The sequence below is a fragment of the Argentina anserina genome, chromosome 7, assembly GCF_933775445.1.
Source record: "Argentina anserina chromosome 7, drPotAnse1.1, whole genome shotgun sequence".
Taxonomy (NCBI): domain Eukaryota; kingdom Viridiplantae; phylum Streptophyta; class Magnoliopsida; order Rosales; family Rosaceae; genus Argentina; species Argentina anserina.
In genome coordinates this window covers 14,853,731-14,870,156 of record NC_065878.1, presented here as the reverse complement: position 1 = coordinate 14,870,156, position 16,426 = coordinate 14,853,731, and the positions used below count along the sequence as shown (strand labels likewise).

At 35.6% G+C, this 16,426-nt stretch overlaps 3 protein-coding genes and 1 long non-coding RNA gene across 4 annotated transcripts; all 4 read left to right on the top strand.

Annotated features, from left to right (window-relative positions):
- Positions 1-867: 867 nt before the first annotated feature.
- Positions 868-2,262, top strand: LOC126803974 (uncharacterized). The gene is made up of 5 exons (XM_050531715.1): positions 868-1,265; positions 1,350-1,504; positions 1,636-1,702; positions 1,991-2,042; positions 2,122-2,262. The coding sequence occupies exons 1-5, from the start codon at positions 905-907 to the stop codon at positions 2,210-2,212; spliced, it is 726 nt and encodes a 241-aa protein (XP_050387672.1). The 5' UTR covers positions 868-904; the 3' UTR covers positions 2,213-2,262.
- A 418-nt stretch (positions 2,263-2,680) lies between these two features.
- LOC126803948 (CAAX prenyl protease 1 homolog) lies at positions 2,681-5,527 on the top strand. The gene is made up of 14 exons (XM_050531686.1): positions 2,681-2,804; positions 2,908-3,055; positions 3,131-3,215; positions 3,317-3,412; positions 3,515-3,580; positions 3,666-3,764; positions 3,948-4,061; positions 4,155-4,265; positions 4,342-4,404; positions 4,496-4,588; positions 4,716-4,829; positions 4,974-5,045; positions 5,123-5,188; positions 5,272-5,527. Exons 1-14 carry the CDS (start codon positions 2,774-2,776, stop codon positions 5,392-5,394), a joined length of 1,281 nt encoding a protein of 426 aa, XP_050387643.1. The 5' UTR covers positions 2,681-2,773; the 3' UTR covers positions 5,395-5,527.
- A 563-nt stretch (positions 5,528-6,090) lies between these two features.
- LOC126803990 (uncharacterized) lies at positions 6,091-6,929 on the top strand. Its single transcript, XR_007673126.1, has 4 exons — positions 6,091-6,221; positions 6,368-6,439; positions 6,524-6,589; positions 6,744-6,929. It is a non-coding gene; the product is annotated as an uncharacterized LOC126803990 (long non-coding RNA).
- Positions 6,930-8,528: 1,599 nt separating this feature from the next.
- LOC126803947 (CAAX prenyl protease 1 homolog) lies at positions 8,529-13,813 on the top strand. Its single transcript, XM_050531685.1, has 14 exons — positions 8,529-8,628; positions 9,208-9,355; positions 9,444-9,528; positions 9,617-9,712; positions 10,425-10,490; positions 10,664-10,762; positions 10,929-11,042; positions 11,139-11,249; positions 11,738-11,800; positions 11,912-12,004; positions 12,365-12,478; positions 12,699-12,770; positions 12,847-12,912; positions 13,342-13,813. The coding sequence occupies exons 1-14, from the start codon at positions 8,547-8,549 to the stop codon at positions 13,456-13,458; spliced, it is 1,326 nt and encodes a 441-aa protein (XP_050387642.1). The 5' UTR covers positions 8,529-8,546; the 3' UTR covers positions 13,459-13,813.
- The last annotated feature ends 2,613 nt before the right edge of the window (positions 13,814-16,426 follow it).

The following is a 16,426-nucleotide window of genomic DNA, read 5'->3' as shown; positions in this document are numbered from 1 at the left end:
CAAGGAGGAAGCAATGATGAACCTTACTCTTATGGGGGAAACTCAATATGCCGTATTCACTATATTTATTCTCTAATGAGATGAAATCAAGTGAAAATATATGGACACATTCTTATACACAATCTTCACAAAACTATGGTTATGGTCAAAGTCGAGAAATGCTTGATCCAAATGGGAACTACAATACCACAACCCATAGTTAATCACCCACGACCCCTATGATTGACATATAAGTCAGTATATGCAAAATGAAATGGAATGTATCATTTAATGACTATTCTTCATAATATACTCATGAATTTACTCAAAGACATGATGAAGATAATGAAAAATTTGTACCTCATAGATAATTTATGTGGTTCTAAATCACTCATGTAATTTTATATTTAATGTATCATATGTAAATAAGGCGTGATGAACCAGTCTCACTTTAGGTAAATATATATATATATATATATATATATTTTAAGTAGATTTTAATAATACTCGACGATTATTTCACCTCAAATTACTATAACTCATTATAAACTAATAATTATATAATAATTTTTTATGACATATAATAGATAATTGATCAATAAATATTTCTCAAAAGTTTTATTTAAAATTTTCATGTTTTTATATAAATTTTCATCAATTTATTTAATTATTTTTTAAAATCAAATTATTTCTGAAATTTCAATCAAAATTTATAATTTTTGGATCCTCGATATTTCTATTCTCGCCTAAATTTTAATCCTTGGGTGGGGAGTACCTAGAGATTTCTTCGTTGTTGTTTGTTTATGTTGTTTTGTTTCTGTCATTAAAAAGAATTGTTTTTCTTTAGGAGTGTATCTATGGCCATCATTCGTTGTGGTCTAAGATATTTAACTCCAACCATAGGCTCGTTTCTCTCTGTTTTCAAATGGCAAACATTGTCTCCTATGCTCCCATTACACCACGCCTCACTGCTCAGCACCACCACCTCAATTTCCAGCCAAATCAGGGTTACAGGATCTGCAGAATTCATTGCAGTGGAGGAAACTCGACAAGCAATTCGACATCCAATAAAGAATCTCAACCTGAAAATGCAAATGTAGTGCTCAAGGTTGCTTGGTATGCCTCTGAATTTTTGGGCATTGCTACTTCATTTTTCAACCCACCATCCAAAGTTGAAGCTCCTGAAACTGCTCTTGAGCTTGCAAGAGATGGGTCTGGAGCCGTTGATCGTGCCACTGTAGTAAAATCAATCGAAGATGACTTTGAAAGATCTTACTTTGTCACAGGTTAGTGAACAAATTTCATTGAAACTTTTTATTGAACTCTTTTGGTTTCATAATGAGTAATAATCTTCCAGCTTTGATTACTAGGGAACCTTACACTTGATGCGTATGAAGAAGATTGTGAATTTGCTGATCCTGCAAGTTCTTTCAGAGGGCTTCAACGTTTCAAAAGGAACTGTACCAATTTTGGCTCCCTTTTAACGAAGTCAAATATGAAGCTTATGAAGTGGGAAGATTTTGAGGTAATATTTCACTAATTCACCATGCCCAAGTTCCACATTTGGTTCTTATGAATCTATTTGCTGCCACTTTGAGTTTTCATTCACTGTAGTTTCTTCAATTTTACATCGAACCTTTTGTTGTTTGGTACCAGGATAAAGGAATTGGTCACTGGAGATTCAGTTGTATCTTGTCATTCCCTTGGAGGCCTATTCTATCTGGTAAGCAGAAAAGTAATCAATACATGTATCAAAATAGACTAATCTTGCGTCTGTGACGGTTGGACATAAAATATTTCCATAGGATAAATTTCTTCTGGTCACCTATATAGCAGATGAAGTAAAAAGATTGTAAATCTAGTCCCTCTTCAACCTTTATCATTAACCATCTGTTAGCTACCTCATTTGCTACATTGGGTACAAACTACAAACCCAAAAGCCTAAAAGCATCATAACTCTTAAGTAAGATTTGTTTACAGCTTTTAAACCATTCTGACTTTGTTGTTGCAGCAAGTGGATACACTGAATACTACTTTGATGAACAGTCAGGGAAAGTGTCCAGGTAACTTGCTGTCGCAAAAATTTAACTTATTCACTCCATTCCTAGCGAAAAAACTCAAAGTAGCATTGTATATTTTCAGGCATGTAGAGCACTGGAATGTTCCCAAAATGGTTTTACTGAAGCAGATTCTGAAGCCAAGCAGGGGATGGCTTAAGAAAACCGGTGGTTGAAGATGCTGTTTCTGGAAAAGGAGGGTCAGAGTAACAAGCTATATGCCAACTTCTTCAGACTCTGATCACAATTTTGATGGTTTACGTACATGGAAAAAGATGTTTTTAACTTGTGAATTGTAATTGACTGAGGAGTGGCCTAGTGGTAGTCATGTTGATATGTTGGCATTCATAAGTTATATATATGAAATGTGTATGTCAGTGACCAAAATGAATGTGAATTCAGGTGATTTCAAATCCACCAGTTTCTTACAAAAATCCTGCATTAATCACTGGTCATAGCAAAAGTTGGATAACTGGGTCTGCTTAATAGTATTTTCTACTGCGAGTAGCTGGTAGGATTAAATTTGAAAGTGATATAGAAGTGTTAATAAAGGTCACCAGCCTCGCTACTATACATATTCTTTTGGTTAGTCAAGTCTACTATTATTTGTCGGCTAGTCAAGTCTCTATAATATATATATTCTTTCTTTGAGGACTCAGGTCTACTATCACTACTACATATTGATACCAAAGATTGTTTGTTTTGGACAAAACCTTTCTGTACCTTCAGACGAAGGCATGGCGTTCCCATTCTTGGAAGTAGTTGTCGGTACGAATCAGTTTCTGTTCTCATCTCATTCGATTTCTTTTTTCTGCTGCTGACCTTCATGTTACATACCTTGTAACTGCTTTTAACTTGAAGGTTTTTACAGGTTCTATGATATTGATGTACGTCTTGGAAACTTACATGAATTTGAGGCAACATTCAGCTCTCAAACGTCCAACCCTTCCTAAATCTTTGGAAGGAGTAATCAGCCAAGAAAAGTATGAGAAGTCCCGAGCCTACCGTCTTGAAAAAAGGTATATCTGATTTTTTCTGACAATCATTTCTCATTGGTTATCTTAACTGATGTTTTTTCCTTTCTTGACTTTCAGCCAATTCCGTTTTGTTTGTCAGTTAGTGAATATACTTATGGACTCCGTAATTTTGTTCTTTAAGGTTTTTCCTTGGTTTTGGAAGGTTAGTAATACTGTAATATAAAGAGGGGTGCTGTTTGTGTTAATCTACTTGATGCTCTACTGTTGTTTTATTAGTTCTGTTTTCCTTTTTGACCATCTCAGAAATCAGGACAGTTTGTAGCTTTAATTGGCCTCGATGAAGAAAATGAAATACTGCATACCCTTGCGTTTTTAGCTGGTGTGCTGCTTTGGTTAGAGGTAAGCTCATTATTGGTAATAGCTTAAGTTTCTGGAACATACGAACAAGTAAGTGAATCAGCTAATTTGTAATGGTATTGATATTCTGCATCTCTTGACCAGCTCACAAATTTACCATTTTCGCTCTACTCCATATTTGTGATCGAGGCCCGTCATGGTTTTAATAAGGTTTGTATTGCAGACCTCATCATGTTATATCCCGATCGTTTCGTATTGCTTTAATTTCTAACATGAATTTGTCTCTGTTGTACAGCGAACAATATGGTTATTCTTTAGTGACAAGTTTAAAGGAATTTGTCTTACTGTTATTCTTGCCACACCTTTTGTGTCTGCAGCAATTTTAATTGTAAAGGTAAACTCATGTACAATATTTTTTACAGATCAGATAAATATAATGACTTATTTTCATGTACTAAATAATAATTTCCATTGCTTGGTGGTTAATGTTTCATGACTCATAATATGCTAGCAGTTTCTGCAAACCTCCAAGTTTTCTGGTTAGAATTCTATTTGATTGTCAACTATGTTGCTACAGAAAGGAGGTGCTTACTCGATCATTTATCTGTGGGTGCTCATATTCGTTCTTTCTCTTGTGATGATGACGATCTACCCTATTCTAATAGCCCCAATCTTTCACAAGTTCACCCCTGTGAGTTTATAAATTATTAATGATGATTACTGAGGTTTATCCATTCATCTTGTTATTATGTTAAGCTTGTCTTGATTTTACATGCGACATTAGCTTCCAGATGGCCAGCTGAGAGAGAAAATTGAGACCCTTGCTTCGTCCCTCAAGTTTCCATTGAAGAAGTTATTTGTGGTTGATGGATCTACAAGGTCAAGTCACAGCAATGTGAGGATTCAACTTTTTCACTATCTTAATTTTGTTTTCGGTAACGGTAATGATTGTGGACTTGCTGATCTTACAGGCCTATATGTATGGATTTTTTAACAACAAGAGGATTGTCCTCTATGATACACTGATTCAGCAGGTATTTCAGACCTAAATAATTATTTTTCACTTCATGACGGTTAGTTAATTTGTTGCAACAAGTTATTTATCTGAGAAACTGATGATTGCAGTGCGAAAATGATGAGGAAATTGTAGCCGTTATAGCTCATGAGCTAGGCCATTGGAAGCATAATCACATAGTGTACTTTTTAATTGCCAACCAGGTATAAATCCTATCGTCTTGTATTGCAACTTTATATCAGTGAAGCAACTCGCATCATGTCTGGTTGATTTTGAATTCCTGATCAGTTATCTTCAATCTTGCTTTACGAGTTTTCTATTTTGGTGCAGATCTGTGCACTTTTATACATTGGGGGCTATACTCTGGTGAGGAATTGGAGCAGTCTGTTTCAAAGTTTTGGGTTTCATACAAGACCACTAATCATTGCTCTCATCATATTTCAGGTATCAATTAAATACATAGCCGTTTTGCTATTGCATACCACTTTTCATTCTTTCCATTTTTGTTTCTTGATAATCTTACAGTTCTGATAGGTTATATATCATAGAAAATTTGACATACATTTGTACGTCACTTCTTGTCTACAGTATGCACTAACACCTATTCAGAATCTAGTATACTTTGCTGGTAATCTTGTGAGCCGAGCTTTTGAATATCAGGTAAATCTGTACTTCACAGTTGGCTACTCTTTTTTCTTCCTTCCCCGGAATTGTTTCTTATCAATTTGGTTTTGCAGGCTGACGCTTTTGCTAAGAAACTTGGTTATGCCTCTTCCATTCGAGCCAGTCTTGTTAGGCTGCAGGTAATTTGTCTATTTGCATCAACTCAATGTGTGTGAACTCTTTCCTAGCTTTGCTGAGAATGTTAGTTTATTTTTCTTTTCAGGAAGAGAATTTGTCAGCCATGAATATTGATCCTTGGTATTCAGCATATCACAACACTCACCCCACGCTTGTTGAAAGGTTGGCTGCAATTGGTAAAACGGACAAGGAGGAAAGCAGTGCATAAAAGATAATTATGTAATTGTAATGGGATGAAGATGAAACTTAGTGTTGTCAGAATGTTTTCTGGTGATATATAGCATAGTCAGAAAGCCCGCCAGCAGTATTAAATCGAACAAAGTCAGCAGTTCTCTTTGCTAAAATATTGTTTGTTAGAATATGTTTAGTTGAGAGTGGTTTTTATATGTTGTGTTGGGTTTAAGAAATGATCAAAAAAATCTCTTTCATATCATGCGATCTTTAATTCATTATGCATTTTGAATACTTATAGAAAATAGCAAAAGATGATCATCCATATTGCATATCATCGGAGCCAATTGCGATCCGGAGAAGATCATCGGTATCGCAATGCAGATGTGCATAATGATCATCATCCATAACTGAGTTTTGTCACCACCATCTTTCACTTCATCATTGACTTGTTTTCCAAGTCGTGTGACTCGAGTCTTTGTGGCTTTTAAGCCATCTCCTTTAACCACACCTTCCTAGTTTGCAGGATGAAAAAACAAATAACCAATAAAGAAAAACCAACAAACTCACGCGAAACTTTTCTGAACCGTCCGGAGTTCTTTTGTTCTCAGAGTGGAGTCCACTGATGAAACTCCACGCCGCACTCACGGGTTCCCGTGCCGGAGAATGTCTTGTTCGTCTGAAATTAGAAATTAGTTACTCATATATATCCATGGTACGTAGACTTGAGTAATTAAGCTCTTTGTGCTTCTGTGTGATTTTTCTACATTGATACAGATTCGTACACTCTTACACTTCGGGGGATATGCCTTCCTGAGAAACTCCGGCAGTCTGTTTCAAAGTTTTGGGTTTGATACTCAACCGGTAATCATTGGTCTCATTATATTTCAGGTATTAATATATATTGCATTTTTGCTAATTAGGCAACTTTCCTATGTCTTCCACAGTAATATGTTGGTTCCATATATTATTAATTTGACGTGTATTATGTCTACACCGTTTGTTTTCAGCATGCCATAACACCTATCCAGCGTCTAGTAAACTTTGCGCGTCACCTTGTGAGTCGAGCTTTTGAATTTCAGGTGAAGCTACTCTTCACAGCTGGCCTTTGTTAATGCCTTTTTTCTTGGCCGGATCTGCTTCTGATCATATTTGGTAATTTGTAGGCTGATGCTTTTGATAAGAAACTTGGTTATGCCTCTTCGCTTCAAGCCAGTCTTGTTAGGCTACAGGTAACTTAACTGATTCCTTGTTTCTTGTTGGGAGGATACACAGCTTTTGTTAAGTTAGGCAACATTTCATTGTGTTTGCAGTACTGCAATTTTTTGTTTTCTTGCTAAAACAGCTTATATTATTACTGAACGGAAATTCGATGGTGTTTTCCAGGAAGAGAATTTGACAGCTATAAATACTGATCCTTGGTACTCAGCATATCACTATTCTCATCCTCCGCTAGTCGAAAGGCTGAGACAGACAAGAAGGCAGACTGATATATGCAACCTATATATGGATGATCAGCACAGCAGTAGGATCATCAAGACATCAACTACCATTATATTTCAAGACATAATGGATTTATAGTAAATAAATGAAAATGGCCACAGTCAAGGGGATTAATCATGACGGCCTATCGACATACGATACCTTTGGCTAATATGTATTTGAGTCTCTTGAAGACAAGTTTTATTCTGGCATGGTAAATAGGTAATGAGCCCTGTAATTGCTGAAATGAATGTTCATATATATCTCTATCAAAAGGGATTAGGGATATATTGGGAGGTCAACAACTTTTGATCAGTTACTAAATAGTAAATTCTTGGACCCCAAGTCAATTCCAGCTATGATGAGTCTAGTTCACTTTGAGGACTATCATAACCTAGCCAGCCACTGATCATCTAGCTTTCTCATCAAGTTCCCTTGCCGAAATCATGTTTACCCTCCTCGTCAATATTTACTATTTTCCCAAACTTACCCCTTGACTGCACCTAAATATGAAATAGTCCGATGTGAATCATGTAACTTGTGAGGGATAGTTTTGACAATGAAATATTGGGGGAGTTGGGGACCCAATTGGTACTAAGATTCTCCATAGAAAAATGAAGCATTCATACTGAGGTAGCTAGTAGCTACCCCATTTGGATCATGCATGGGTTTTCTTCAAGGTAAAATGCTTGTTAAAGATTCAGAAAGCAGATAGCTGAAAATGGGAACCTGGAGCAAATCTGAAATCTGAACCAATTGTCTACTACTAACAATTACCTATCTTAGATTTTGTTGCATCAAGTAGACACTCAGTAATGGCTATGGCGCACTGTCCAGAACCAATATTTCCCAAAATGGTTTTTAATAGAACCAATATTAAATTGATCCAATTTGCTGCTTTGCGCAATATAGCAAAGGTATTCTGCTTTATTTTCAAAATGTCGTTAATTCCTCTATATGAGAAATGTCATGTATTCTTTGATCTTATAGCTCATCTTCCATGTTATTGAAACGGCAGCAAAATTTCCAACTCTTAAAGCAACAATTAGAACTCAAATAAATTGTTTTGTAGTCACACGACAGTAACTAAAATTAGCCGCTTGATGTCTTATATTACCGGTGTCCATAGAAAATGACAATTTTCTGGATTTCCTAAACCACTTGATTTCTTCAATCCTTGTTTTCATGTATAATTAATTAGTAGAACTTTTTTTTGTTTTGTCCCAGTTCAAGATTAAACAGGTACGAACTAATTGAATACCTGTGCCAGAAATTCTCCGAATAGGTTTGTCATTTCCATAAAGCATATAATTTACAACTCGAAGTTCTAGATTATCTCTTTCCCACAATGGATCCTAAGGGAAAAGTGTTGCTAAATTAATACCATCCGCAATTTCATATATGATTACGGGTCGAACCAAAATCGATTTTACGGTATAGACGCTTATGACCTCCCCCTCTATGTCATGCGGTAATGATTCCTCTGGCATTTGGACCTTTACTACAACGATGTTGTTCATAGATCAAATTATTTTTCGTGGATTTGATTTCACTTGACTGTCTACTTTTCCCCATCAAACAAGAAAAAAGAGAAAAAGAAAGGGGGGGGGGGGGGGAGGGGTGGTTTTGGAAGGGTTCTACACTTCTACTGTAACTCGGGTCATGAAAACAAAGTCAGGTCAACCCGAGACCCGTGGGTATATATACATGAAGTCTCCCTTCCCTTTTCTCGCTCTCCCTGCATACCCAGCCATGGAGTCTCCCTTCCCTTTTCTCGAAGCTGTGATCGGTACCGTTCTCTCTCTCTCTCTCTCTCTCTCTCTCTCAATTTTCTGATCAACTTTCCGAACACGTTGTTTCCGATTCAAAGTTTTCATCTGTTTATATGTTTGCATTAGATTTTGAACCCCTTGTGGGTTTTTATCTTGTTCAAGTTTAGCATTAGGGCATTTTATAATTCTTGACTCGGTATTCGAATCTTGATTCTGAAGATGTGCTAGGATTTTTCAGGGGTTGACGCTTGTTTCTTTAACTGCGATTCTTGAACTTTAGTGCTTTCATGATGTAGATGAGAGCTGGAACATTTGGGTTCTATCGATATTGTGACATCACTGCTTTGGATGGGTTGTACTGTTGTTTTCTATGATATGAACAATAGGGTTTGATGGGTTTGAGCTTATATGTTCATTGAGAGTTGAATAATGTGTTCTTGGAGTTGATATTATGTTCTGTGAACTTTGTGGTTTTGATTTCATTGTTTTGTAGTCATTTTCTGTTGGAATCATGTCCAGCTCTTTATTCAGTCATCTTCAGTTTTTCTTGTTTTTTTTTGTATAGTAGGTTGTGATTGGTTTTTTATTCTTTACAGGTTTCATGATACTGATGTACTTCTTTGAGACTTATTTGGATACACGGCAACACTCTGCTCTCAAACTTCCGACCCTTCCCAAGACTTTGGAGGGTGTAATCAGCCAAGAGAAGTTTGAGAAGTCACGAGCCTACAGTCTTGAAAAGAGGTACATCTTAGTTACTCTCTCGTTCATGCTCTTTATTTTGAACACGTGCACGGTTTTTCTTAACTGATGTATCTATCTTCAATTGCAGTCATTTCCATTTTGTTCATGAGTTGGTGACAATACTGATGGACTCAGCAATTTTGTTCTATCGGGTTTTGCCTTGGTTTTGGAAGGTAATTCATTGATTTCTTGCAAACCTCCCTTGTGGCTACACTATTAACTTTTTGATATACTGACTTTTGTTTTGTTTCAACAATGCAGAAATCTGGAGACTTTGTGGTTTTAGCTGGCCTCAATGCGGAGAATGAAATTCTTCATACACTTGCATTTTTAACTGGAGTCACGATTTGGTCGCAGGTGCACACCTGATATCCTCCCTACATATGCAAGGACACTTCTTTTTCAGCTTTATTGTGATTGACAAAACTTGCTTAAGTGTGTTATAACTTAATTGAATCATTAAGATCTACTGGTTTTGATGAATATCTTTGCACTCGTCTCGTGCTATTTGGAGTAGTGTAGAATGTCTATGCTGCAATTGTCACAAGTTTTTTCTGATGTCTAGTAAATATGCATCTTATCGTGATAAACATTTACTGATTATTATTCTCTTTATATATGTATATATAAAAAAGAAGGTTCGAGGGGAATTCGAACACAGTGTATGGCTTTTCCTCTATTTTGGGGTTTGGGAGGGTCTGACAACCTTAACCCGTCAGTGTGTAGATGCTGGTATAATGTTGTGCACCGAGTTTTCTCTAATTCTCTGTACAAGTGCTGGTACTTATCAGATCCAAGATTTGGGCCAGTAGCTATCATGAGCAAAATGGTTCCTTTAATCATTTTAGAGTGCATGAAATTTGTATATCCACACAGAAGGCTGGAAAGGTAGTTCCATAAGAATCTATTAATCTAATAATCATGATGGGTTTTCTCAACATGTCTGAAATACCGAATGACTTCTGCTGGCATTGGTTTTGAAAGTTCTGAATGTTTATGAGTCATTGCATAGATTGAATAGATATATTTCTCTACTAGCTTACATGGCTATTTGCTTTTCTTCTACCAGATCACTGATTTGCCATTTACTCTGTACTCCACATTTGTGGTTGAGGCACGCCATGGTTTCAATAAGGTTTGTATTCAGAACCTGACCTTTCTCACCAGTGCCATGTCTTATCAGTTCATATTATTTCCCTAATTCATAAGTTAGTAGTTTTAATCTTAGTATGTTCTTTCAATTAATTATTCATTATTGATTTATAATGATAACTAATGTTCGTTCTAATATTTCCATCACTTCAACAGCAAACATTATGGTTATTCTTTAGAGACATGTTGAAAGGAATTTGCATTATGACCGTCCTTGGTCCACCAATTGTGGCAGCAATCATTGTGATTGTACAGGTAAGATTTTGAGCAAAAACCTTTTGATGAATGTTTCTTTGAATCTACATGTTAGATGTTTTGTTTTGGCTGAATATTACACTATATTATCTGCACTCTAATTCTTGGATGGTGTGCAAAACATTTCTCATGGTTAGTGGTTATATATGTAACTTTGTGATTGCAGAAAGGAGGTGCTTACTTGGCCATTTATCTTTGGGGATTCATGTTCGTACTCTCTCTCGTTATGATGACGATCTACCCTATTCTAATAGCTCCACTCTTCAACAAGTTTACTCCTGTGAGTGTTCAATATAAGTGTCACCAAACTGGAATCAGTTAATCCTGTAATTGTATTGGTTTAGTGGTCTAACTTCCAATTTATGTGTAACAATAGCTGCCGGAGGGTCTGCTCAGGGAGAAAATTGAGAAACTCGCTTCTTCGCTCAAATTTCCTTTGAAGAAGTTGTTTGTTGTTGATGGATCTACAAGGTCAAGCCATAGCAATGTGAGGACGCAACCCTTGTTTCACCGCTTTTTGTTAAACTTGTTATGTTGTATTCTAAATGTTCATTTGCATTTTTGTTCATTAGCGAGCTGGGGAAACCCTTCCCCCAGTTATTAGCATACTTAACCTTCTGTACATGAATGAAACTGCAGTCAGGGATAAGTAAGCTAAAAAAGTTCTGAACTGCAGCTCAGAAGTGTCAACTGATCTCATTTGCAATTTTGTTGATAATTAGTACAAAGGCCTGCTCATTACCATGTTAACCTGTGCATTAGTGAAATTGCAATTAGGGGTTATGAGTAAATGTACTTTGAGTTTGTTCATTGGTATGCGTTAAATGTAAAGTTAGTGTTCTGGTTTTACAGATTTACATGGCTAATACTGCCTTAAAGGGACGGGGAATGTATTTTCTTTTCTTTTCCTCTCTGGTTATTTGTTCTGAATTATATTAATGTTTGTTAACTTACTCATCTTTCCTATCATGACAGGCCTATATGTACGGCTTTTTCAAGAACAAGAGAATTGTCCTCTATGATACATTGATTCAGCAGGTTAGGAGCAGAGCAGCAATTTTGGAAACATTTCCTCTTTCGTCTACTTTTGTGGCCTGTTGGTTAGCTTATAGTTATAAACTCTTTTATTCATAAGCTCATGGTTTGCAGTGCAAAGATGATGAGGAAATTGTAGCTGTTATTGCTCATGAGCTAGGACATTGGAAGCTTAATCACACCATGTATTCATTTATTGCGGTGCAGGTATGCCTTAATATTTCTTGCTTTCTAGTATACTGCATCACCTTTTGATCTCTTCTGTTGATCGTCTAGAGTGCTGAACTCCTATAGCTACGTCGACCTTATCTGAGGTGTAAATATACTTGGTGAGGTGCAAGGAAAGTGGATCTAGTCTGATAAATCACCTTGGGCAGCCCGTTAGGCTTATTAGCAGACCCTATTGTTCTAAGAAAGGGTGTCATAGAGAGGACTGGTCATGTTTTGTGTACCTAAATAGTCATTATACTTAGAAGATTACAATTTGTTTTTCTCCTGTTGTTTGACTTTAAGTGAGCTTTTTATATCGTTTCCCTTGTTGCTTATGGTTTTCTACGCTGGGCACAGATCCTTACACTTTTGCAATTCGGGGGATATACTCTAGTAAGAAATTCGAGCAGTCTGTTCCAAAGTTTTGGTTTTGATACCCAGCCAGTCATCATTGGACTCATCATATTTCAGGTACCATTTTTTTGCTATCGCCCCTTACCTTCTGTTCTTCAATGATAGATATCATATATTATATACAGACCACATGCATCATATTTATAGTCCATAACTCCATATGTTATGCTTGTGTGGACCATTTGGAAAAGAAGACTAGGCTACTTGGACCACTCATGCATTCCTATTTATTTCCTGGATTCAAAGATAAATTTTGACCTCACTTTGTTGTTTGCAGCACACCATAATACCTGTTCAGCACCTAGTCAGCTTTGCTCTTAACCTTGTGAGCCGAGCTTTTGAATTCCAGGTGATTTTATACTTCATCAGTTGATCGTTGCTTAAACACTGCTGTATTTTTTCTCATCAGATTTTTATTTTTGTAGGCTGATGCTTTTGCTAAGGAGCTTGGCTATGCTGCTTCACTTCGAGCTGGTCTTGTTAGACTACAGGTAATTTATCTAATTTTATCCCTGGTTTGTACATGAACTGATTTGTTCTCTTTACAAACTAATTTGAATGCAACTAAAGTAAATAATCAGGACCATTAAGGATCTTCTTTAGTGTTTTACTACATTCTGACTTCTTGTGATTTGTTATCCTGATAGCATGGATAGTAAATCACATATATACATGTGGCTGCCCAATACATCTTTAAGATCCAGTTATTAATTACATTAAACAGATGAATGTGCCACATAATTAGGGTCCCTAGATCATTTATGATTCTGTTAAGAAATAGGATTTAGGCCCATGTATAACACCCAACATGTGGGATGTATGTGCATTTATTTGGTATTTGAATTGATTGATATGTTTGTTTTCAATTTCTTGTTGCTAGTACAGTAGTCATTACTAAATGGGATTAAATGATTTTCCAGGAAGATAATTTGTCTGCTATGAACACTGATCCTTGGTACTCGGCGTATCACTATTCTCACCCCCCGCTTGTCGAAAGGTTAGCTGCAATTGATGAAGAGGCCAAGAAAACAGACTAATATGGTAAACCAATGGATGATCATCACAATACGATTCATCAATCTCAATTGACAAAGAGCACAGCATTGTCAACGGCTGTTTTGTTTCCTTTCGTTTTAATGTTCAATGAGGATTCATATCCATAGTTGAAAAGTACTACTTTTATCTAATACGATATGAAGGGGATACAATGAATCATTGAGGCTATTCAGGGGCAAAATGGATAGAAATGAGCAAAACGAAAAACAATTAGTTTCTGTTATGTGTATATTGTTCCTATGAGCTAACAGCTAGTCAGAACAGCTTATATAGCAGTTCTCTTTCTGCCCTGTACCAGCTTTCTTTAACTTGAATTAGTATGACAGTATCCGATAATCACATGCTTGCAGTAACCACAGTATCTGCTAATTGTCTGTTAATCGTATGTTAGAATTTCCTGCAGGCATTGTTGAATTCTTATCCTTGCTGTTTAATGTATTCTATATGCAACTTGCTTAAGTGCTAAAATTAATTAGGGGATGGTTACCATCTACCACATAAGCCCCTTCTCCTAGTTCATGACAGCAAATTTTTTATGCATCTGAATTGCCTGTTGGTTCTATTATTTATCTCACATGTATCCCACCAAAATATCCTCTTATGTAAATCTTAATTAGAATGATTTAGGATTTGGATTAAACGTCAAGATTACTTGATGACTTGCGGATTAAGGATTTGCTTTGTTGATCATTAATCCAAATCCCAAATCTTACTCCTCAGAACCACCACTAAGACCAAAAACAGGATGATTTATCTCTTCATGGCCAATGATGCAGCTTCTATCATTTAGCCAAAAATGTGAAGGAACCCCAACTGTCACTACACAAAAAAATGCAGAGAAGAAATCATTATCAAGTGCCATCATGGATAATTTATTTGCTGTCCACACAATTCCTTGAGGGATTTCCACTATGGGTGCGGCTATTGTCACCTGACTATTTTGTTCACTTCATAAAGATTTTAATTGCTGAAAGACTATATTACCCAAGTGTAAAGTAACTATTAAGTACACTAATTTTTTAAAATACATAATCAATTAATTATATGTATAAAAAACACTTAATTTGTCATGAAATATTAATATTTTCCTCCCAATATAAAAACATTTCTTTCTTATTCATTGAAAATTTTCATCTTTTTTGTTCGATATTCATATGATATTCGTTATTCAAATCATAAATAATTACTATTAACTTAATAACATCTTTATAATACATGGTGAACATCACAAATAAAAATTATAACACCAAAATCAATCTTTTTTCATTGCTCAAAATTGATAATCAATGATTTTTTCCACAACTCAAAGTTATTAATCTATGATTTTTTTCCACACTTAATTTTTTAGAATAAATTAAAAGGAAATATATAATTAAGAAAGAAATATATGAATCAGATTATGATTCTATTTGGAAACTGTATTATTCATTTTATATTGCTGTAAATTAATTGAAAGATTGTCTCTAAAAATTATATTTTTCAATTCTATATGTCATCTAAGGACAGTTTTAGAAAAATAAGTGAGTGAAATAAACAAATTTAATGTTAAATTTAAAATGTGAGGTGAAATGAGTAGAGAGAGTAAATAAAGTAGATAGTAGGGTGACAATTTAGTGATTTTTAGTTTTTCTTCACTTGGTCTAGATACATTAGGAATATGATTCCCACAAATCCATAAAACACCACTTGCAAGCAAACACGCCCTTCCATTTTGATTGTGCAGTCACAAAAAATAACAATCAAGCATTCTTTGGATCTGTAATCTTCTGTTTTAGGTCCAGTTGAAGGTGATCCAAACCTCAGAACCTACCTAGTTCACATTCAAAGTGGCGTAAAAACTCAGAATCAATACATTTGTGTTATAGTATTGTGCCCTGATTTATTGAGTTTTATCTGACTGTTTTTTTTTCTTTTCCTTTTCATCGATGGCTATTGATTATTGAAGATGCAGATAAGAATTTCCCAATGAAATTTCATCCCAACACAAAAACACCGAGACAGACTTGTTAAGCAAGGAAGGATCACTTTGTGGCTAAATATCTAAAGGACACGTATGTAACAACGGTCACGTTTTGGACTTTTGGGGTTACCTTAACCCTCTTGTTTATAAGTGGATCAGTAGGCCCTCGATAGCCTTCAATCATATTTCTTCCCACCTTTCAACCAAAATTAGGTAAGAGAGTGCTTTCATAGGGACTTCTTGCACATTATAGTGTGTGTTCATGGAGTGTCATGATTCCCTCATTATAACGGTTCAGCTGATAATGTCACTTCCATTACCCTTTTGAATAGTGTACCAGTTATTGTCCTGAATTCGTTAATCTCAATACTTCAATTTCTAGCTACACTATAATAGTTATTGTTATCGATTTGTTGATCACCATAAAAAGAATTCTGTATGATACTTTCCCTCTCAATTCAAAGATGTCCAGATCGAAACCAGTTTGTCTAGAGTTTCCTACCTTCAATCTCCTCTGTTTTTGTGATATGGTGACAAAAGATGGAATAGTTTAGAGACGTCAAAATTGCGGGTTACCTTAATTCCCAAACTAAATCTTTCGACATTTCTTCATTATTCTTTCGTTAATTCTTGTAAGGGTTGGGAAATCACATTATTAGTGATCGGCAAACACGTTATGAGATTGTTTATTTTTTTATTTTTTTGCATTTTTGTGCTAGTAAGAATCGCAAGAGTTTTCGATCTCAAGTCTACGGTTAATACAATGCTTCATAGCAGATCTGATCAAACGTCATGTAGTTAACCAAAAAAAAAACATCTAGTTGTGAATTGTGATGAGCTCGTTGAGGAGTAACTCTTTTATAGAAACATTTTAAATGATGAGAAAAAAAGAAATTCTCAACCCTGTTAATGCTGGCTGATTAGCTTAATCTGCTTAATTAAATTTCCTCCATTTGGAAAGTAAACACAAGGGGGCACAACCGTCATTC

What these genes read in the sequence shown, in the direction of transcription:
- LOC126803974 (XM_050531715.1), top strand. Translation starts at nt 905, where the DNA reads ATGGCAAACATTGTCTCCTATGCTCCCATTACACCACGCCTCACTGCT. An exon ending in AAGATCTTACTTTGTCACAG is followed by an intron (nt 1,266 to 1,349) that starts GTTAGTGAACAA and finishes TTTGATTACTAG; the next exon opens with GGAACCTTACACTTGATGCG. An exon ending in TTGGAGGCCTATTCTATCTG is followed by an intron (nt 1,703 to 1,990) that starts GTAAGCAGAAAA and finishes TTGTTGTTGCAG; the next exon opens with CAAGTGGATACACTGAATAC.
- LOC126803948 (XM_050531686.1), top strand. Translation starts at nt 2,774, where the DNA reads ATGGCGTTCCCATTCTTGGAAGTAGTTGTCG. An exon ending in GCCTACCGTCTTGAAAAAAG is followed by an intron (nt 3,056 to 3,130) that starts GTATATCTGATT and finishes CTTGACTTTCAG; the next exon opens with CCAATTCCGTTTTGTTTGTC. An exon ending in TCTTTCACAAGTTCACCCCT is followed by an intron (nt 4,062 to 4,154) that starts GTGAGTTTATAA and finishes ATGCGACATTAG; the next exon opens with CTTCCAGATGGCCAGCTGAG.
- LOC126803947 (XM_050531685.1), top strand. Translation starts at nt 8,547, where the DNA reads ATGAAGTCTCCCTTCCCTTTTCTCGCTCTCCCTGCATACCCAGCCATG. An exon ending in GAGTCACGATTTGGTCGCAG is followed by an intron (nt 9,713 to 10,424) that starts GTGCACACCTGA and finishes TTCTTCTACCAG; the next exon opens with ATCACTGATTTGCCATTTAC. An exon ending in ATGATACATTGATTCAGCAG is followed by an intron (nt 11,801 to 11,911) that starts GTTAGGAGCAGA and finishes CATGGTTTGCAG; the next exon opens with TGCAAAGATGATGAGGAAAT.